This window comes from Macaca nemestrina, chromosome 17 (assembly GCF_043159975.1).
Source record: "Macaca nemestrina isolate mMacNem1 chromosome 17, mMacNem.hap1, whole genome shotgun sequence".
Lineage (NCBI taxonomy): Eukaryota > Metazoa > Chordata > Mammalia > Primates > Cercopithecidae > Macaca > Macaca nemestrina.
This window is the reverse complement of record NC_092141.1, coordinates 60,010,999-60,034,132: the sequence shown is the minus strand read 5'-3', so window position 1 is coordinate 60,034,132 and position 23,134 is coordinate 60,010,999. Positions and strand designations below refer to the sequence as shown.

The 23,134-nt window shown below is 46.1% G+C and overlaps 1 protein-coding gene across 3 annotated transcripts in view; it reads left to right on the top strand.

Moving 5' to 3' along the window:
• Positions 1–22,068, top strand: part of LOC105472338 (beta-1,4-N-acetyl-galactosaminyltransferase 2 (SID blood group)) — a 43,811-nt gene extending 21,743 nt beyond the window's left edge. For 2 of the 3 annotated variants that reach the window (XM_071082986.1, XM_071082988.1), the window contains exons 5-11: positions 699–736; positions 3,813–3,993; positions 5,316–5,402; positions 9,308–9,495; positions 11,345–11,485; positions 13,899–14,118; positions 14,742–22,068. In XM_071082986.1, coding sequence (XP_070939087.1) covers positions 699–736; positions 3,813–3,993; positions 5,316–5,402; positions 9,308–9,495; positions 11,345–11,485; positions 13,899–14,118; positions 14,742–14,947 — 1,061 coding nt within the window. In that variant the 3' untranslated portion in view covers positions 14,948–22,068. The remainder of the gene's footprint in view (positions 1–698; positions 737–3,812; positions 3,994–5,315; positions 5,403–9,307; positions 9,496–11,344; positions 11,486–13,898; positions 14,119–14,741) is intronic. The other variant, XM_071082987.1, reaches the window with a different exon arrangement.
• Positions 22,069–23,134: the final 1,066 nt, after the last annotated feature.

Here is a 23,134-nt window from a genome sequence, read left to right as displayed (position 1 = left end):
ATATAGAAGTATATCTATTTTATATAGAAACATATAGCATATATAAAAATGTATATGTTATATAGAAGTATATATATTTTATATAGAAATATATGTTACATTAGTACTATATATAAACATATATTATATTAACATTATTTACAATACATGATATATAAACATAAAATTAACAATTTTAACCATTTTAAAGTGTATACTTCAGTGACACGAAGTATATTCATGTTGTTGTGCAACCATCAGTCACCACCAGAACTTTTCCATCATCCCCAACTGAAACTCTCTTCTCTAACTGAATTCCCCACTGTCCCTCTCCCCCGCCCCTGGCAACCACCATTCTGCTTTCTGTCTCTATGGGTTTGGCTACTCCAGGTGCCTTATACAAGATGATTCATTATTCATCCACCAGTTCCTCCCTTTCAGTAACACAGATTCCCAGAAGGAACGGAATTAATTCACAGCCTCCAAAGCTGAGGATGGGCATCAGAGGTTTTAGAACCGTTGGGGTTTGAGAAAGACCATGAAACAACACCTAACAGAGGCCTGGGGAGAGGAGCACATGTCAGCAAACACTCTGGGTGGGAAGTGACACTTGAGGGAGCCCTCAAGGATGTGCAGGAGTCCACGAGGTTGGCAAGAGCAGCGGGGAGCTGTGGTGTCTCTCACGAGCCATTTTCTTTCCTTTTCCCTGTGTCCTCCAGGTCTCCAGTTTGAAGGACCCGATGCTCCCATCTACGAGGTGAGTCCTCCTCCCAGCCCCTCTTTGCACTTGGTGTCCTGTCCTCATTCCCTCAACTGCGGCTGCTCTCAGCCTTTGATGGACCCCCTGTCCAGATTTAAGGTCAGACATGAGCGCAAGGAGGGAGGGGAAGGAAGGGTGTGTAGAAAACGTGACTTCTAGCCTTGGGAGTGGCTAGAGTTCCAGAGAGGATTTCTCAGACCACACTGAAGAATGGGATCCATTGGCTGCTCCTGCTTCTGGTGTGAGAGGAAGCAGCCACCACAGCCATGGGCTCCGGCACGGCGTGGCCTCTGTCAGGGTTAAGGCTGGCAAGACAGATGGTGCTTGTGCCCTGCCTTTCTTTCCCCACTTTACGCAGCTCCACATTAAGGTCTTATGGTGCTATATCTGGTCAGTGGATGCAAATCGCGTCCCAAGAGGAGTCTGGGAAGTGTGGTTTTAGTTTTCCCACCTTTACATGTTAGTCAGAGGTTGGAATGGGTGATGAGGGAGCAGATAGGCAAGGCCTCTGCCATCTGTCACCGTTGGGTTCTTGTTTCTCTATGTTGTCTTCTTTTTTTGAGACAGGGTCTCACTCGGTCACCCAGGCTGGAGTGCAGTGGCGCAATCATGACTCACTGCAGACTTGACCTCCTGGGCTCAGGCAATCCTCCCACATCAGCCTGTGAGTAGCTGGGACTACAGGCACACACCAACAAAGCTGGTTAATTTTTTTTTTTTTTTTTTTTTTGAGACGGAGTCTTGCTCTGTCGCCCAGGCTGGAGTGCAGTGGCCGGATCTCAGCTCACTGCAAGCTCCGCCTCCCGGGTTCACGCCATTCTCCTGCCTCAGCCTCCCGAGTAGCTGGGACTACAGGCGCCCGCCACCTCGCCCGGCTAGTTTTTTGTATTTTTTAGTAGAGACGGGGTTTCACCGTGTTAGCCGGGATCGTCTCTCGATCTCCTGACCTCGTGATCCGCCCATCTCGGCCTCCCAAAGTGCTGGGATTACAGGCTTGAGCCACCGCGCCCGGCCTAATTTTTTTTTTTTTTAAAGACAGAGTCTCCCTCTGTCACCCAGCCTAGAGTGCAGTAGTGTGATCTCTGCTCACTGCAACCTCCACCTCCTGAGTTCAATTGATTCTCCTGCCTCAGCCTCCCAAGTAGCTGGGACTACAGGTGTGCACCACCACACCCAGCTAATTTTTTGTATTTTTAGTAGAGACAGTGTTTCACCACGTTGGCCAGGCTGGTCTCGAACTCCTGACCTCAAGTGATCCATCTTGACCTCCCAAAGTGCTGAGATTACAGGCATGAGCCACCGTGCCTGGCCCCTGGTTACTTATTTTTTATTTTTAGTAGAGATGTGGTCTCGCCATGTTGCCCAGGCTGGTTTTGAACTCCTGCGCTCAAATGATCCTCCCACCTCGGTCTCCCAAAGCACTGGGATTACAGGCATGAGCCATCATGCCTGGCTATATTGTCTTCTTCGTAGTCCTACTCTGGACCTGAATTCCCTGCTGCGCGTAGTTCCGTGCTTACCATCTCTCTTCCACACTGGAATATAAGCTTCATGAAGGCATTTACTGCTGTTTTCCCAGTGCCTGTAACTCGGTATTTATTTATTTATTTATTTATTTATTTATTTATTTATTTATTTTTGAGATGAAGTCTCACTCTTGTCCCCCAGGCTGGAGTGCAATGGCACAATCTTGGCTCACTGCAACCTCTGCCTCCCAGGTTTAAGCGATTTTCCTGCCTCAGCCTCCTGAGTAGCTGGGATTACAGGCGCCTGCCAGCACGCCTGGCTTATTTTTGTATTTTTAGTAGAGACAGGGTTTCACCATGTTGGCCAGGCGGGTCTTGAACTCCTGACCTCAGGTGATCCATCCGCCTCAGCCTCCCAAAGTGCTGGGATTACAGGCGTGAGCCACCGCACCCGGCCTGTAACACGGTTTTTAGAAAGTATCTGTCGACTGACTAATGTCAACAGTGTTGGGAGTGACACTATCCAGTTTCCTTTAATAGATAACTGTGATGACTCACAGAAGACAAGAGAAGAGAGTGGCTGTGGGGGTAGCAATGAGGTGGAGAGGAGTAAGCCAGTTCTAGTTGCATTTTGGAGGCAGAGCTGAGAGGACTTGCCACCGGACGGGCTGTCTGTGTGGAGAAAAGGGCAGAGCAAGGAGGACTTCCCTTGGGGCCTGGAATAGCTGAGTGGATGGAGGCGCCATCCGCAAGGCAGAGGGAACGGAGGTGAGGGTGGGAGGAAATGGGTTTACAGAGGAAAATCAGTAGTTCCATTTTGAAGACAACAGGTTTGAGTTGCTTGTGAAATGTTCCAGCAGTTGGATCTCAGAAAGGTGAGCTGAGACCTACTACAATGTGACCCCATCTGCAAAAGAACGGGTTTTAAAGCCATGGGAACAGATGTAATCTAGCAGGAAGGTGTGGAGTGAGAAGGGAAAAAAGTCTAGGATTGGAGTTTGAGACCAGCCTGGCAAACATGGCAAAAGCCCGTCTCTACTAAAAATGCAAAAACAAATTAGCCAGGTGTGGTGGCTCATGCCTGTAACCCCAGCTACTCGGGAGGCTGGGGCAGGAGAATTGCTTGAACCTGGGAGGCGGAGGTTGCAGTGAGCTGAGATTGTGCCACTGCACTCCAGCCTGGGTGACAGAGCAAGCCTCCATCTCAAAAAAAAAAAAAAAAAAAAAAAGCATCCAGATCATGTTCTGAAAAACTCCATTTGGAGATAGAGAGAGAGAGGAGGAGGAGGAGTTGTCAAAGAGAGGTCAAAAAAGGCCGTGGGTCTTTTTTGTCACGAAGAATGGAACCCTGCAAGCTGAGAGATGGGAATGTTTCCAGAAATGGGTCCTTTCATCCTTGGGGCCCTAGGACTTGGGGGTTTGGGGGCGGGGGCGCTAGCACAGTGACTCCCTGCAGAGCCAGCCCTACACTGTCAAGGGCACCCTGGTGCTTCTCCCCTCACCCTTATGTGCTCTGCCGTGGCTCCTGGCCTGGGTATGTGTGGACCTTTCCAGAGAGATATTTTCCAATCTCTGCATTGAGCATCATTCTACCTCACCCACCCTAGGTCACCCTGACAGCTTCTCTGGGGACACTGAACACCCTTGCTGACGTCCCAGACAGTGTAGTGCAGGGCAGAGGCCAGAAGCAGCTTACCATTTCTACCAGTGACCGGAAGCTGTTGAACTTCATCCTTCAGCACGTGACATACACCAGCACGGGGTACCAGCACCAGAAGGTGGACATAGGTGAGAGCCTGTCCTTGGGGTGCAAAATGCTTAGGGATCCAGAAGATCCCTCTGGGCCCTCTCAAAGTCGTCCTCCTTCAGGAAGCCTGCCTGTTTTTGTGTGTTTTTTGTTTGTTTGTTTGAGACAGAGTCTCACTCTGCCACCCAGGCTGGAGTGCAGTGTTGTGATCTCTGCTCACTGCAACCTCCACCTCCCAGGTTTAAGCGATTCTCCTGCCTCAACCTCCCAAGTAGCTAGGATTACAGGCGCCTGCCACCATGCCCGGCTAATTTTTGTATTTTGAATAGAGACAGGGTTTCACCATCTTGGCCAGGCTGGTCTTGAACTCCTGACCTCATGATCTCCCTGCCTCAGCCTCCCAAAGTGCTGGCATTACAGGCGTGAACTACTGCACCCAGCCTGCCTGCCTGCTTTTAAGATTCCTGCCCTCTTTCTTCTTTCTAACCCCAGACACATAACTTCATAATTGCAGTACCCAGTACTAACCCCACATTGCCATTGACCCCATAGAGCCACTCGGGGAGAGAACAAATCATGCTGTGCGCGTTGCACATGGTGAGAACCATCCAGTTCTGCCCCCAGTCCTCTGCTGCTCTCAGAGCTGAAGATTTCCACTGCAGTAGAGGAGGGAGCCAGCCTGTGCCTCAGCATCTTGTCTTGGGCACTAATAGGAAAGAACTGGGAGAACTCCCCGTTCCAAGGGCAGTGACTTTGTCTCTCCCCTCCTTCCCTCCCACCAAGAAGTTCTAGGGAGAACAATCCCTGCCACTCTCAGGGCAGCCTGGGTTTCTTTCTGGATGAGTTAAAAGCACCCTTTTCTCTTTTGACCAGATACACAGGATGCATTCCCAGGACACCAGCGGAAAAAAATGTAACAGGGTTACAGATGATATTCATGGTCACTAGCTAAAGAGTTAATTCTCCCCACCTTCAGATTTTCAAACATTCCTCTTCACAAGATTACCCTGTGAGGCAAAATAGGGTGGGTATTGTTATCCTGGTTTTGCAGACAGAGAAAAAAGTCAGATAGGAAATGGTAAAGTCAAACTTAGCCCAGACCCTCTGGTTTCAAGCCCACTCCACCCTACCACATCCTCACAGGGGAAGGAATGTGAACTTAGGAGTCATTGAGCACGTTGCCCCAGGGACACAGCAAGGCGGAAGCCTGAATGCCAGATACTCTATAGGGTCCTTAATCTCATCCCAGCCAGGACTCTCCCCACCAAACCTGCACTCGCCTGTCATGGTGGCTTCCCGGGGTGGCATGGAGTTTGATCCAGACATGATACTGCCTGTGCCATGACCTTATTTCTCCCTCCAGTGAGTCTGGAGTCCCGGTCCTCAGTGGCCAAGTTTCCAGTGACCATCCGCCATCCTGTCATACCCAAGCTATACGACCCTGGACCAGGTAAGGCCCTTGTCCTTGGGGCTCCATGGTGGCACCCTGTGAAGCTATTGGTGAAATTCAGAAGGGATCACCTCTGAGACGGAGGATAATTGATCAAAACGACAGCTCTGATATGCTCCCTGACAAGCTTTGTTGGGAGGAAAAAACTTCTAGGACACAGTCCCCTAAAATTGCTCAATGATATTTAACTTATTTTGTGGTTGTGTGCTAGTTTTGGGAAAGAAAAGCCAATGAATTATAACATTTTAGTAAGTAATAATAATAAAAAGAGTGGTACTGAATCAAATTGGAAATCCAGATATAAACCCAGTACATGTTGGAATTTCACTGTGTGATAAAGACAACTTGTCTGGCTGGGCGCGGTGGCTCACGTCTGTAATCTCAACACTTTGGAAGGCCTAGGTGGGCGGATCACCTGGTCTTTCAAGACCAGCCTAGCATATGGTGAAACCCCACCTCTACTAAAAATACACAAATTAGCCGCACGTGGCGGCGTGCGCCTGTAATCCCAGCTACTCGGGAGGCTGAGGCAGGAGAATCTCTTGAACCTAGGAGGTGGAGGTTTCAGTGAGCTGAGATTACGCCACTTCACTCCAGCCTAGGCAATAGAGCAAGACTCTGTCTCAAAAAAAAAAGAGAGAGAGAGAGACAGCTTGTCAAATTAAAGGAGGGCAAATGAACAAATTAAAAATGGGCTTTTCAAAAAATTATGTGAGATAATGGTGTAGCTATAAGAAAGATAAAAAGCTGAATCCAAGTGTGATGGCACCTGTAATCCAGCTCACACCTCTAATCTCAGCTACTCAGGAGGCAGAGATGGGAGGGTGGCTTGAGCCTGGGAAGTTGAAGCTGCAGTGAGCCACGATCACCACTATACTCCAGCCTGTGCAACGGAGCAAGACCCTGTCTCAAAAAAAAATTAACAATTGAAAAATAACTTTTAAATTAGAAGTAAAACTTGAATCTATGCCACAGTTCATACCAAGATAAATTCCAATTGGTCAGATATCTAAATACGTTTTAAAGTACTAGAAAAAAAACTTGTAGTTTAAAAGTCAGCCAGGTGTGGTGGCGTGCACCTGTAATCCCAGCTATTGGGGGGCTGATGCAGAAGAATCATTTGAACCCTGGAGGCAAAGGTTGCAGGGAGCCGAGATCCTGCCATTGCATTCCAGCCTGGGCGACAGGGCAAGACTCTGTCTCAAAAAAAAAAAAAAATTGTAGTTTAAAAAGCAATCTTAGGGTATAAGGCATGACACAAAACTCAGAGACCATAAAGAAAAAAATAAAAATATAAAATATATAAAATTTTATATATTAAAATTAGCAAATTTTAATAAGTAAAGTCATATAACAAATGACAAATTGGGAAAAAATCTTTAATTCACGTTAAAGACAAAGGTCTAATTTTACTTAAGGGCATCTATGGGCCGGGCGCAGTGGCTCACGCCTGTAATCCCAACACTTTTGGAGGCCGAGACTGGCAGATCATGAGGTCAGGAGATCGAGACCACCTGGCTAACACGGTGAAATCCCATGTCTACTAAAAATACAAAAAATTAGCCAGGCGTGTTGGCAGGTGCCTGTAGTCCCAGCTACTCGGGAGACTGAAGCAGGAGAATAGCGTGAACCCGGGAGGCGGAGATTGCAGTGAGCTGAGATCACGCCACTGCACTCCAGCTTGGGGGACAGAGTAAGACTCTGTCTCAAGAAAAAAAAAAAAAAGCATCTATGAATCAATAAGAAAATAACACCCAATAATGGAAAAATGCGCAGTTCAGAAAAAATTAAATTCAGCAACACTTTTAGCCGGTAAAATATATGCTCACTCTCACACTGAGAAAAGTGCATATGAAAACTACTTTCAGGCCGGGCGCGGTGGCTCAAGCCTGTAATCCCAGCACTTTGGGAGGCTGAGACGGGCGGATCACGAGGTCAGGAGATCGAGACCATCCTGGCTAACACAGTGAAACCCCGTCTCTACTAAAAATACAAAAAACTAGCCGGGCGAGGTGGCGGGCACCTGTAGTCCCAGCTACTCGGGAGGCTGAGGCAGGAGAATGGCGTAAACCCGGGAGGCAGAGCTTGCAGTGAGCTGAGATCCGGCCACTGCACTCCAGCCCCAGCGGCAGAGCAAGACTCTGTCTCAAAAAAAAAAAAAAAAAAAGAAAACTACTTTCACATCAAAAAGGTTTTGGACAGGGCTAGAAAAACAGCATATCAATTGCAGTTAGGAATGCAAATTGGCACCTCTCTGGAGGCAATTTGGCAATACCTATCAACATTTTAAATGTGTTTAAATGTTTAAATATCCTTTAGGCCGGCAATTCCATTTCTATAAATTATCCTACAGATATTAATATATGTGTGAAACGACATTTGTTTGAGGTTATTTATTGCAGCACTGTTTGCAATGACAAAAAACAGAATGGGCTGGGCACAGTGGTTCACACCAGTAATCCCAGCATTTTGGGAGGCCAAGGTGAGCAGATCACTTAAGGTCAGGAGTTCAGGATCAGCCTGGCCAACATGGTGAAAACCCATCTCTACTAAAAATCCAAAAAATCCAAAATCGGGCATGGTGGTACATGTCTGTATTCCCTGCTACTTGGGAGGCTGAAGCAGGAGAATCGCTTGAACCTAGGAGGCGGAGTTTGCAGTGAGCTGAGATCACGCCACTGCACTCCAGTCTGGGTGACAGAGCCAGAACCTGTCTAAAAAAAAGGGGCAAGAGGGTGGCACAGGGGGAGGGTTCTGGAACAACTGCTGTCCAAATGACTTCTGATTTTTGTCATTCTAGGAAAGTGGCTCTGTGTACTCACCCACTAACAGGTAGGGTTGTGGCTTCCAGCATGCATTAACTCCAGCTGGCCCCATGCCATGCAGACACGGGAACTTCACAGTCCGATGCCAGTTCTCCGTTTAGTGGCTGAATCCCAAACACACCTGCAGCTCCAGTTGTGACGTCATGGGGTCTTTTCCGTAGGAAAGCTGTCCGCTCTCCAGTCTCTTGTACGTCACATGCCTTAAGATAGACAATTCGGTCCAGGCCTTGCAATCTCCAAGTAAACGTATTTCTAACCATGTCTTCCTGAGGATAGAGATCAGGTAAGCTTTTCTCTAGGAGTTGCAGATGATGGTAGAAGCAAGTCTCAAGATTTGTAGATGTTTTCTCCTCTTCCTGGGCTCCATGACCCTCCATATTGAACCCTTAGATGGCACAGAATCTGATCTCCATGATTCTGTGCATTTCAACTCCTAATACTAAGACGAAGACCAGGAGCATGTAATCCCAGCACTTTAGGAGGCCGAGGCAGGCAGATCACCTGAGGTCAGAAGTTTGAGACCAGGAGACTAGGAGTTGAGACCATCCTGGCCAACATAGTGAAACCCCATCTCTACTAAAAATACAAAATTAGCCAGGTGTGCTGGCACATGCCTATAATCCCAGCTACTTGGGAGGCTGAGGCAGAAGAATCACTTGAACCTGGGAGGCGGAGGTTGCAGTGAGCCGAGATTGCACCATTGCATTCCAGCCTGGGCAACAGAAGCAAAACTCCATCTCAAAAAAAAAATAATAATAGAATAAATAAATAAATAAATAGCAGATCACAAGCGAAGTGCTAACAGGCAGGAGGTGTAAAATAAAGCATTCAGACAGACAGTTGGGAAATGACATAGTGGAGCCAACAGAACCAGGAAATGCAACAAATTGGGTATGTTGTAAATGTCTTTATTTTCTAATGCAACTAACAAACTCTTATTAAGCACCTCCTGGGTACAAGAGGCATGAGACCCACAGACACTGACAGGTTATGGTAGAAATAAGCCATTGGATCAAAGCAGGAAAAGACAGTGAAGCTTCCTACAGGACAGAGCTCTGACACCCACTGTTTTCTGCCCAGAGAGGAAGCTCAGAAACCTGGTTACCATTGCCACCAAGACTTTCCTCCGCCCCCACAAGCTCATGATCATGCTCCAGAGTATTCGAGAGTATTACCCAGACTTGACCGTGATAGTGGCTGACGACAGCAAGAAGCCCCTGGAAATTAAAGACAACCACGTGGAGTATTACACTATGCCCTTTGGGAAGGTATGTCCCTCTCAGATTGGGGGGCACCTGCATTCCAGGACAAGAGGGCCCCAGGGTCAGGTTCCACCCTGGATGGGGCCGCTTCCTCAAGGGTCTTCCCAAGAAAGCAGGGTCCAGGAGTAGGAGTGGGTGAGGGCTGTCCTCTGAGTCCCCTTGCTGATTCAGAGAGAAATTGGTCAGCCTCACTTTTCCGCATTCATGAGGTGGTTATTCCACCTTTCCTCATTTTTTTTTTTCTTTCCCTTTTTTTTTTTTTTTGAGATGGAGTCTTGCTCTGTCGCTCAGGCTGCAGTGCAGTAGCATGATCTCAGCTCACTGCAACCTCCACCTCCTGAATTCAAGTGATTCTCCTGCCTCGGCCTCCCGAGTAGGTGGGACCACGAGCGTGCACCACCACACCCGGCTTTTTTTTTGTATTTTTAGTAGAGATGGGGTTTCACCATGTTGGGCAGGCTGGTCTCAAACTCCTGACCTTAGGTGACCCGCCTGTCTTGGTTTCCCAAAGTACTGGGATTACAGATGTGAGCCACCACGCCCAGTCTCTCATTTCTATTTTTTTATTTTTCATTTTTTTGAGATGGAGTCTTGCTCTGTCACCTAGGCTGGAGTGCAGTGGTGCAATCATGGTGATCATGGCAGCCTCAACCGTAAAGTCTCAAGTGATTTTCTCACCTCTGCCTCCCTAGTAGCTGGGACTACAGGCATGCACCATGATGCCAGGCTAATTTTTAAAATTTTTTGTAGAGATGGGGTCTCACTGTGTTGGCCAGATTGGTCTCGAACTCCTGGGCTCAAGTGTTCCTTCCACCTAGGCTTCCCAAAGTGCTGGAATTACAGGCATGAGCCACCGTACCCTGCTCCCATCTTTCCTCATTTCTGATGTGGAAATTGACTGGGGTCCTTACAGTGACTTGAGGTCTCTGACATCCCAAAGATTCCTGACATGTAGAGAAATCTCTCATCTCCATGATTCTACCAAAGCTAGGGTCTTGGCCTCTCTCTCCTCTTTCTCTCTCTCCCTCTTTCTCCTTGACTCTCCCTCCCCACTCTCTTTCTCTCTCCTTCTCCCTCTCTTCTTCCCACCCTCCCGCTCTCCCCTTCCTCTCTTTCTCCCCACTCTCTCTTTCTCTCTCCCTCTCTTCTTCCAACCCTCCCTCTCTCCCCCTGCCTCCCTCTCTGCCTCCCCGCTCTTTCTCTCTCCCTCTTATTCCCACCCTCCCTCTCTTCCCCTGCCTCTCTCTCTGCCTCCCTGCTCTCTCTTTCTCTTTCCCTTTCTTCTTCCCACCCTCCCTCTCTCCCCCCCACCTCTCTCTCTTCCTCCCCACTCTCTCTTTCTCTCTCCCTCTCCCTCTCTTCTTCACACCCTCCCTCTCTCTACCCGCACCTCTCTCTCTCCTTGCTACTCTCTCCCTCTCTCATTTTTTTCCTCCCTCTCTCTCCCCCTTCCTTCCTCCAAGGACAAAGGAGGAAGTGAATATTATACATACCAGACGTCCCTCAAACTTGACATCTTACAGGAGACAAAAGGAGAGCCATAGAAACTGTCATGTGAAAAGGGACTTCAGCCAATTCATATAGGCCATAGAGCCAAAGAGTGACTTTCTAGCCTTTTTTTGTCTCAGTCTTTGATCCACATAGTCACTGTCCCTTCCAGACTTTCTCTGAGACATGGACTTCCTTCAACCCTGTGGTTCTCAGCCTTGGCTTTACATTGGATTCGCTCGCACCGGTTCTAAAGGAATTTGTCTGCAGTGCATGCAGCCTGGCCGTTGGAAATTTAGAAAGCGCCCCCAGGTGATTCTAATATGTAATATGGGCAACCACTCCTTCAACCTCATTTCATCTATAGGGTTGGTTTGCTGGTAGGAACCTGGCCATATCTCAGGTGACCACCAAATACGTTCTCTGGGTGGACGATGATTTTCTCTTCAACGAGAAGACCAAGATTGAGGTGCTGGTGGATGTCCTGGAGAAAACGGAACTGGACGTGGTAAGGGACAGTTGCCAGTTTTACCCAGCCGCAATCTGTAGAGATGGAGAAGGAGGGAGATGAGAGCGGGAAGAAATATATGAGAAGAGGAGGGGGAGGGAGGGGAGGGAGAGGGGCTGGCACAGGAGGTGAATAGGCCAGTGCAACCCAGGTGGAGAGTGCTGCACCAGCTCAGGCCTCCACACTGACTTCTCTTTGAGTAAATTACAACCCCTCCCTAATTTGCAATTGTTTTCCTTTATTGGTGTGTTTATGCAGAATTTCTAACTTCCTCCATTGACTAGTATGAGATTAAAGACAGCAGCCCTCTGGTTCTGTCACACAACATTAAAAACAGTATAAATGGTACAAAGCTTTAAAAGCACACATGGCACTAATGACATTTTTAAAAAGAATAAGAAGAAAATAATAAAAACAGCCTAGGCGTGGTGTCTCACACCTGTAGTCCCAGCCCTTTGGGAGGCTGAAGCAGGGTGATCACTTGAGCCCAGGAGTTCAAGACCAGCTTGGGCAACATGGCAAAACCTCATCCGTACAAAGAAATAAAAAAAATTAGCCAGGGGTGGTGGTGTGCATCTGTAGTTCAAGCTACTCAGGAGCTGAGGTGGGAGGATCACCTGAGCCCAGGAGGTCAAGGATGCAGTGAGCTGAGATTGTGTCACTGCGCTCCAGCCTGGACGACAGAGTGATACCTGTCTCAAAAAAAGAAAAGAAAAGAATAAAAACATCAAAAGCAAATTCACCGTAGAAAAGAAAAAGGGGCATGGATGAGAAGGTAAGTGGTGTCGTGACCACAGTTAACTCTACTGCAAGTGGACAATCTGCAAAACACCTAGATCAGCAGAGACATCTCTTGGCAACTCGTACAGAGACCAGAGCACAATAACTTAAGAAAGAAGATGTTCCAGCTCATGTAACAAGCACACTGGCAGCTGAGCTGGCTTCAGGATCATCCTGGATCAGCTTCCTTTTCTTGTTGCTCCTCGATCCTTTGGTTCCCGGCTGCATGGTCAGGAGGAAGATGGGAAGAGGAAGTGAAGGGAGAGCAGGTTTCTTTTAAGGATGTGATGTAAACATTTCTTGCATCAGTTCTAAATCATATCCCTTCAGCCAGAACTTGGTCACACAGTGAAACCTTGCTGCAAGGGAGGTCGGGAAATGCAGTCTTTTTTTCCTTAAATAACAAATGGGCTTTTGTTTTTTTTTTATAGATTGGGGGGCCCAGGTGCAGATAGCTTATACACATGTCTTTCGTAGTGCTGAAGTCTGGGCTTTTAGTGTACCCTTTACCCGCATAGCGAACATTGTACCCAACAGGTAATTTTTCAACCCTCACCCAGTCTTCTCTTTTTTTTTTTTGAGACAGAGTCTTGCTCTGTCACCCAGGCTGGAGTGCAGTGGCACGATCTCGGCTCACTGCAGCCTCTATCTCCTGGGTTCAAGTGATTCTCCTACCTCAGCCTCCCGAGTAGCTGGAACCATAGGCACATGCCACCGTGCCCAGCTGATATTTGTATTTTTAGTAGAGACAGGGTCTCACCATATTGGCCAGGCTGCTCTCGAACTCCTGACCTCAGGAGATCCACCCACCTCAGCCTCCCAAAGTGCTGGGATTACTGGCGTGAGCCACCATGCCCGGCCTAACCCTCGACCACTCTTAACCTCCTACCTTTTGTATTCCCCGGTGTCTGTTATTCCACTCTGTATGCCCATGTGTACCCATTGTTTAGCTCCCGGAAATGCAGTCTTTAGCTGACTAGTTGACTATGTCATAAAACTCAGAAGGGTCATTTACTAAAAGGAAGAAGGAAAGAACAGGTGATGGGGACAATGAGCAGACTTTACCATGTCCCCCTTAGAAGATTATGATTCTTTCAGAGATAGATGTACTTGCTCATCTGTTGTGCTCAGGCTCAAACATGAAAATACACATCTCTTCTGTGAGTTCATGGATAGGCAGTTCAGAGAGGTAAGCCAGGAGCAGAAAATAGTAGGAAGACACCTCGAGACAAACAGCTCCCTGCAAGACATCTAACAAGTGGAAATTCCGCAAATGGACCAGTGCACACGGGCTGCCTCTTACCCATACTGCAGTACTCGTCTCCCAGTGGAAGGGAGTGAGTTACCTTCTTCTGGAAAGATAACCTTCTTTGGTCTTGGGTAAGAGCTACTCATGCCAAGGAGATTTTCTGGGGTACGCAGGAAATAAAAGAGCCCAGGGACCCAACAGTAGTCTAGTGAAAGCCGTGGCCACAACAGCAAAAAGGCAGTCCCTGAGGGATAGTTTGAAGGATAGATAGAGAAATAACAATTCTTGTTATAACCAAGGTGCAGTCCAGCAAGGCTTCCTGGAAGAGGCAGGATGAATATTGATCTGCACTCTCTAACATGGGTTTCTCTGCCTGCTGGTTAGGTAGGCGGCAGTGTGCTGGGAAATGTGTTCCAGTTTAAGTTGTTGCTGGAACAGAGTGAGAACGGGGCCTGCCTTCACAAGAGGACGGGATTTTTCCAACCCCTGGATGGCTTCCCCAACTGTGTGGTGACCAGTGGCGTGGTCAACTTCTTCCTGGCCCATACGGAGCGACTCCAAAGAGTTGGCTTTGATCCCCGCCTGCAACGAGTGGCTCACTCAGGTGGGAAGGCTGAAAGAATGAGGAAGGGAGCTGGGCTGGGAATTAGCTACAAAAGTTTGTTCTTTCCAAGGGCTGTACCCAGCTGGCTGATGGTGGTCGCCTGCCCAGCAGCAGTATGTCCTTTTCCCCTTTCTCCCCAGACTAGGGAGCTCTTGATCTCTCTGACCTCCCTCCTCACGTCTCTTTGACTTCTGTGTATCCTGTAGGCTGCCCTTCTTTTCCTTTCCCTTCCTTTCCTTACAGCTCTGTCTTCTTCCTCCTTTCCCATGCTGCTTCATATTCTATTTTTCCAGAAATCCTGTCCTGTTAACTGCTCTCTCTTTCCCTCTTACTCCATCAGCCCTGGAGTCCACAGTTCTGTCCAGTTTGAAAGCCAATCTGTGCCTCTCTGCCTCTGTGCCCATATCTCTGCCTGAGAAATGAGCTTATTTATTTCCTTCCAGCTCATCAGCAGGGACAGGCTCCTAGAGTTAAGGGTGTGGCTTCACGTGGGGCTTCACAGTTCACACTCTCCAGTGTATGAACTGTGTCCTCTCCCTGGGACTCTCCCCCCTCAGACCTGGAATAGTACCCATTTTTCTGACCACAGCTCCCACTTCCTTCTGCTCTCCCTCTCTTTGCAGAATTCTTCATTGATGGGCTGGGGACCCTACTCGTGGGGTCATGCCCAGAAGTGATTATAGGTCACCAGTCTCGGTCTCCAGTGGTGGACTCAGAGCTGGCTGCCCTAGAGAAGACCTACAATACATACCGGTCCAACACCCTCGCCCAGGTCCAGTTCAAGCTGGCTCTCCACTACTTCAAGAACCATCTCCAATGTGCCACATAAAGGTGTGAGGGCATAGGAGAAACACTAGACTGGCTGGTTATGGTATCTATAGCAGGCCACCAAAAACTGGACTCCTGATAGGTGAACATTGTAGCAAACCAGCTGGTGAGTAGGGCAAAGGGAAATGGCTCAGTTACTGAAGTACCAATCAAAGGTGAAGGGTCGTTAGAAATGAACCAGTCACTGACCAGGGCAGTGGAGACTGTATTAATAGCAATGATTTGTACAATGCCCTGCTTTTTATGAATCATTTACATGGACAGTATCTCATATCATCTCATCTGATCTCACACAGAAGACTACATTTGTTGGTGTCCTCAGTCAAAAGAACAGCTGCCTGGTCCTTGATAGTTGTTTGGTGGAGATTCTGTCACAGTCAGAAGCATTGGCTCCAGCATCACTGTCGTCCCTACATTTGTATTGGGTTCTATCTTGTAGACTCAAAAATGTGAACAATCTAGGGTCCTTGCCTTGAGGAGGTTTGCAGCCTGGTTCAGTTCAGTCTAATCACAGAATCAGGCAGCCAGGGTCAGAGGATCAGAGAAGGGAAGGCATCATCAGGTCCCAGGCAGCAGAGGAAGTCTCCGTGGAGTGAACTTGTTAGGAGCCTGAAAGCAGACATTCAGGCATCAGAGAGGGCAGGAGGGTCCTGGGGCCATCCCACTGTCTACCAGAACAAAGGCTGCCCTGGCATCAGACTTGCTCCAGACCTGTTCCAGAATGCCAGGGATTGAACTCAGAGCCCATGCCAAGGTGTCCAAGGTGTGATGGCAAACAGACAGTGTGAGTGTGGTGACAGGCCACCAAGCTCCAGGGACCTGAGGCCAGTTGCTGATCACTCAAAACTCATGACATTTACAGAGTGGTTCCATCACTCTGTTGTTGGATAAGCCTCTTTCTGTTGCCTGGGGGTGGGCAGATTGCTGAGACCAGCTCAATCGTGGAGACCCTAACCCAGCGGTGCTGGAGGAATTAAAGACACACACACAGAAATATAGAGGGTGGAGTGGGAAATCAGGGGACTCACAGCCTTCAGAGTTGAGAGCCCCAAACAGAGTTTGACCCACATATTTATTGACAGCAAGCCAGTGATAAACATTGTTTCTATAGATTATAGATTAACTAAAAGTACTCCTTATGGGAAACAAAGGGATGGGTCAAAACAAAGGGATGGGCTCTGGCTAGTTATCTGCAGCAGGAACATGTCCTTAAGGCACAGATAGCTCATGCTATTGTTTGTGGCTTAGGAATGCTTTAAGTTGTTTTCAGCCCTGGGTGAGCCAGGTGTTCCTTGCCCTTATTCTGGTAAACCCACAACCTTCAGCGTGGGCATCATGGCCATCATGAACATGTCACAGTACTGCAGAGATTTTGTTTATGGCCAGTTTTTGGGCCAGTTTATGGCCCAGCTTGGGGGCCTGTTCCCAACATGTCCCGCTTTTTTGTTTTCCGAAGCAATAAAAGCAAAGGCAGCTTTGTCATGGTGAGCTACTCTCAGGAGTTGGGATCCGTATCTGCAGACTATACAAAGACAAACAACACAGATTAAGAGCACAATCATCACTGAAATCACAGAGCTACCAAGTGTCTTTATCTATTTTATGGGTTAATAGCTGCTAATCTGTCTGCAGCTCCTTCAAGCACTCCAGTTCCTGGCATTAAGGTCAGGTGTGCCCAGGATGCTTTAAATATTTGTTCTTTTAATTTTGCAATATCCAAAGACAAGTTTGTAGAGTGTCCTTCTAGATGCTTTTTTATTTTTTCCTAAATTTTGATCTTATTAAGAGTCATTAATAGTTTCCACAAATCCTTATGTTTAGCTCCTACAGTGGCCTTATCATTTGAGATTCAGGTGCCACTATACTGCCATGTTTCCAGATAATAGGAACTCTTGACGTATTTCTTACCCTTTCTAGCATCTGATGTTTTGTTTAGACCAGCTGAATGTAGTGTGGCCGTGGCATGCAGACTGAGAGGTGCAATTCAGCTAAACATCCCCTTAGGGGACTAATCAATAATGATTCCATAGGAATTGTTGTGCAGCACTTCTGCCTGTTCTGCTATGCAATCTTCCCAAACAAGTTAGTTCATTATTTCTAGCCAGGTCCAATTCTGTTTACAAATAGATTTTTGAGGGCGGTATGCTTCAATTATAGGAGCAGATTTATTATGGTAAATACTGAGATCAGAAAGCATGTGTAACTGTGTCATACAGTGATTACATCCAGGCATTATTGCCAGCCAAGATTGATAAATATGCCCAATAAGTATAATTGTTCTCTGTTGTTCCTTGTTGCAGGAACACTCATAGCAATGGTGATCACTGCTATCATAGCTATCATTAAATTACTCATTGTGACTGGTTGTCCCACTTTCCTCAGGTTTTCTTCCGCCATCTGTGACAGCTTCTTGATCTGTCCCCAGGTAGGTGGCTGTGTTCGACAGCTGTTGCTTGTGATAGTTGGGGTCCTCCTCAGCGTCAGTCTTGACATGGCTGCAACCAGGGTCTCCTCGGGATCCTCCTGGAATCTCTTCCTCAGCATCTGGCTCATGATAAGGTTTCAGGTGTCTTGACAGCACCCAAATTGGCTGTTGATTCAGTCCTGAAGAAACACAAGCACAACCTCTACCTCAAGTTATTATTTTACGTATTTCCCAAATTTTTGTTATTGGATCTCTCCACCAGACCAGTTGTTCTGCTTCTGTCTTTGCAGCTGGTTTCTGTATATGCTGTTCAGCTGCTGGCCTTTAGGCAGGCTCAAAAAATTTAATGTCAATAATGCTAGAATCAGTTGCATATGGGGTGTCCCATAGTCCCTGTTTTCCCCTTTTGCTTTTGCAACTGCTGTTTCAGGGAGAGATTCTTTCTTTCTACTATAGCATGTCCTTGAGAATTATATGGGATGCCAGTAATGTGTTTAATATTCCATATAGAGAAAAATGTAGCTAGAGCTTGGCTAGTATAGCCTGGGACATTATCTGTTTTAATAGAAGCTGGAATGCCCATCACTGCAAAACACTGCAAAAGGTGACGTTTAACACAGGCAGAAGACTCTCCTGATTGGCATGTAGCCCACACAATGTGAGAAAAGGTGCCCACACATACATGTACATAGCTAGTCTCCCAAACAAGGGAACATGTGTGACATCCATTTGCCAAAGATAATTAGGTTCCAATCCTCAAGGATTATTAACTCCTCCTGTAAAAGATGAGGAATCCACTATTTGGCAAGTTGGGCATCACTGGATAATAGCTTTAGCTTCTTTCCAGGTAGTGCTGTATCTGCGTTTGAGACTAGAGGCATTAATATGGGTTAAATTGTGAAAGTGTCTAGCATTAGATATTGCATTAGCAACTAGGCAATCAGCCATTTGATTCCCTTCAGTTAAACGTCCTGGAAGAGATGCATGAGCCCTTATGTGAGTGATGTAAAAAGGATACATTCTACTCCTGACTGCTGTTTGCAATTGGGTAAATAAAGTCATCAGTTGCTCATCTGTGTGGAATCATAGTTGAGCATTTTCAGTTGTGTGGAATGAACCATGTATGAGGAATCAGAAATCACATTAATAGGCATATTAAAAGCAGTCAATACCTCAATTACAGCTACCAGCTCCACTTTTTGAGCTGAAGTATAGGGAGTCTGAAGCCCTTACTTTTCAAGCCAGAATAAGAAGCTTTACCATTACTAGACCCATCTGTGAAGACATTTTCAGCACCTTCAAGTGGTTTGAATTTAGTTATTTTAGGGAGAATCCAATTAGTTAATTTCAAAAATTGAAACAATTTTGTTTTGGGAAAATGATTATCAAGAATACTCACAAAGTCAGCTACATGGGTTTGCCAAGTAAGACTATTTATAAAAGCTTGCTGTATTTGTGCCTTCATGAGAGGGACAATAATTTTTCCAGGATCATATCCATGTGATTTAACAATCTGAGTTCTCCCATTTCCTATCATAGTAGCGATTTGATCCAAATAAGGAGTTAGAGTTCATGAATTAGTATGTGGAAGAAAAGGCCACTCTACAAGATCTTGCTCTTGAACAATAACACCAGTAGGTGAATGCTGACTTGAAAAAATTAGAAAATCTAGAATCTTTTCTGGATCTATTCTATTTATTTAAGCTTTATGGACTTGCTTTTTGATTAGCTGCAGTTCTGCTTCAGCTTCTTTTGTTAATAGCCAAGGGCTAGTGAGACTAGCATCTCCTCTAAGATTAGAAAATAGATTACTCATGGCATAGGTAGGAATGCCTAGAGCGTCATATCCAATTAATGTCCCCTAGTAATTTTTGAAAGTAATTTAATGCTTTCAGTTGATCCCTATGTATGGTTACTTTCTGTGGCACAATGGTAGTGTCATTTACTAAGGTCCCCAAGTAGGAGTAAGGAGTAGCAGTCTGAATTTTGTCAGGAGCTATAATTAAACCAGTATGAGAAATCAAATTTTGCAAGTGAGCATAACATTGGAGTAATATATCTCGAGTGGGGGCAGCACAAAGTATATCATCCATATAATGAATAATGTAACACTGAAAATTTTTTTACGAGTAAGTTCAATTGCTTGCCCTACATAAGTCTGGCAAATTGTTGGACTGTTTAACATGCCCTGTGGCAACACTTTCCAATGGAAATGCTTAGCAGGCTGCAGGTTGTTTACTGCAGGAATTATAAATGCAAACCATTCACAGTCCTGCTCAGCTAAGGGGATAGTAAAGAAACAGTATTTTAAATCTATGACTTAAAGGCCAATTTTTTGGAATCATAGCAGGAGAAGGCAGTCCTGGCTGCAATGTCCTCATAGATTGTATAACTGAATTAATGGCTCTTAAGTTAGTTAACAGTCTCCATTTACCTGATTTTTTCTTAATTATAAAAACTGGAGAATTCCAAGGGGAAAATGTTGGAGCTATGTATCCTTTTTCTAATTGTTCAGTAACTAAGTCCTCTAAAGCCTCCAGTTTCTCTTTACTTAGCAGCCATTGTTCTGTCCAAATTGGCTTATCTGTTAACCATTTTAAAGGTATAGGTTCTGGAGGCTTAACAATGGCTGCCATCAAAAATGATATCCTAATCTTTGGCGGGAACTTTGTCTTTCCGCTTGAAGCAGTTCTTTCAAACCTTGCCAATTTTTCCTAGTCCCATACCAGGGACATACCCCATTTCATGCATCATATGTTGACTTTGAGGGCTATACAATTGCTCTGGAATTAGAACTTGTGCTCCCCATTGTTTTAACAAGTCTTTTTCCCATAAATGTATAGGTACAGGAGTTATAATTGGTTGAATAGTCCCAGGTTGTCCATCGGGCCTTCACAATGCAAAATACAACTACCTTGATATACTTCAGGGGCTTTACCAACTCCAACTATGTTAAATTGAGCAGGTTGAATTGGCCACGTGGATGGCCAGTGTTGTAGAGAAATGACAGAAATGTTTGCTCCTGTATCTACCAAACCTTTAAATTTCTTTCCCTGAATAGTTATTTCACAGGTAGGATGTTTATCAATAATTTGATTCACCCAATAAGCTGCTTTGCCTTGTTTATTTGTGCTTCCAAATCCTCCTGTTCGTTTAATTTCACTTTTCCCCATTTCCACATACAGCACAATCAGGAGTTGTGCTGTATGCTTTCCTGGCTCTGCTTTCCAGGGAAGAGAAGTAAATATAACAATTTCAATTTCCACATTGTAATCTGAATCAATAACTCCTGTATGTACTTGCACTCCTTTTAAATTTAAACTAGATCTACCTAGAAGTAATCCTATCATCCCTGCTGGCAAGCATCCACAGACCCCTGTTGTAACTTTTTGTGGGGGTTCCCCAGGCATAAGGCTCACAGCTTTTGTGCAGCATAAATCTACTGCAGCACTACTGGCTGTGGTGGGGGACAGACATTGTACAGGGGTGAGGGAGTGAGCTATAATATTTCCCTGTTGATCTTGGGGGTGTATCCTAACAGGGAACTGCCATGCTTCTATATCATCCTCTCGTCTAGCTTGCTGAATTCCTGCCTGAATAGAATTGAGAGTGGTTGCTCAAGGCGCTGCTAGAACAGTCACTGGGGCAACTACTTTTCGCCCAGTGTCCTCTGGAAAAGAAAGATCTGGAGGGTCAGGTCACTAGTTCTTCAAAATAATGAGGGGGTGCAGAAGGGTAGGGACAACCCTCTTCCTCTTTTGCTGCTTTAGCTTTAGCTGGCAAACAAACCTGCTCTGTCATCTCTTCTGTTACTTTGTTATACTTTCCTTCCTTCTCATCATTAGTGTGAAAAGGTTCCAAGGTGGAACAAACCAGAGCCCACACTTGTCCCATTGTTACCCTGATGCTTCTGAGTTCCCCTTCTTACTCACTACGGGAATTGCTTAAGAGTACTTGGGTGTCCTCCAGCTTAGTTCCATGTTCTCCAACCGTCACTCCAGAGACCCTTCAACCAGGGTTCAAGCCCCACGTTGGGCGCCACTTGCTGACACCAGCTCGGTCGTGGAGACCCCAACCCAGCGGTGCTAGAGGAATTAAAGACACACACAGAAATATAGAGTGTGGAGTGGTAAATCAGGGGACTCAGCCTTCAGAGCTGACAGCCCCAAACAGAGTTTGGCCCACATATTTATTGACAGCAAGTCAGTGATAAGCATTGTTTCTATAGATTAACTAAAAGTATTCCTTATGGGAAACAAAGGGATGGGTCAAAACAAAGGGATGGTCTCTGGCTAGTTATCTGCAGCAGGAACATGTCCTTAAGGCACAGATCACTCATGCTATTGTTTGTGGCTTAGGAACGCCTTAATAGGTTTTCCACCCTGGGTGGGCCAGGTGTTACTTGCCCTCATTCCAGTAAACCCACAACCTTCAGCGTGGGCATCATGACCATCACAAACATGTCACACAGTGCTGCAGAGATTTTGTTTATGGCCAGTTTTGGGGCCAGTTTATGGCCAATTTTGGGGGCCTGTTGCCAACAGCAGATTCTATGACCCCTCCAGCCCCGCCTTCACAGTTTCTGTTTACCTGTAGACTTTTTCTTCCTGAATGTGGCCTAGGGTAGTTCAGGATCATTAAAAATGTGTTCTGTGAGATATTATTAAAAATTCCTGAAAAATGGACTTACAGCAAAATTGATTTTGGTGCTCAAATAATTTTGAAAAATACCGCTATGTCTCCTTCTTGGCAGGCTGCAGTTCACATTAGTGTAGTAAAGGCTCTGAGAAGACCTGAGGTAAGGAAATCTCTTTAACTTTGTTTAATTCGGCATTTCTGAAGTATGGATAGAGACTAGCAGTCATTTTTTATTCTCCCAAAACAGAACTGAGCACATACCTCATTCATTGTATGTCATAAAGATTATATTGCTATAGTTTTTCTGTATACTAACATAGCTATAGGCCGGGCATGGTGGTTCACACCTGTAATCCCAGCACTTTGGGAAGCCATGGCAGGAAAATTGCTTGAGCCTTAGGAGTTTGAGGCCAGCCTGGGCAACATAGCAAGACCCCATCTCTAGTAAAAAAATAAAGGATAAATATAGGCAGCCTTTGATTGGAAGGAAAAAATAAGATAAACAAGCATAGTTATATAGGAAAACAACATTGCATTGTCCCATCCCAACACAGTCCCATATGAATCCTCTTAGATCCAAGCAAGAAGAGCCCCTACCTTGACCTTGTGCTCTAGAGTACCTTGCATGTCACAGACATGTGCATTTACTGATGAAGCCCAGGGCATCTCTGTCACTTAGGATCCAGTGCTTGGCACCAATACAGCATGACTGGTAACCCTAAACATCCACTCTTGGGACTAATGCTATTCAGGCCCCAGGGAAATGCTTCTCCACATCTCTTGCCTTGTGTCTTCAAAAGACAATTGCATCCAAATGCAATGAAAGTTTGTGGATGGTGCTTTGGAGTACTGGTAGGATTTTGGCCGCAATGTGCTTAGGTAAAAGGAAATGACGAATTTTAAAATTTGCTAGATTCTGGTGGGCGCAGTGGCTCACACCTGTAATCCCAGCACTTTGGGAGGCCGAGGCAGGTGGATCATTTGAAGTCAGGAGTTCGAGACCAGCCTGGCCAACATGGTTAAAACCCTGTCTCTACTAAAAATACAAAAATTAGTCAGGTGTGGTAGCACACGCTTGTAATCCCCAGCTACTTGGGAGGCTGAGACAGAAGTGCTTGAACCCAG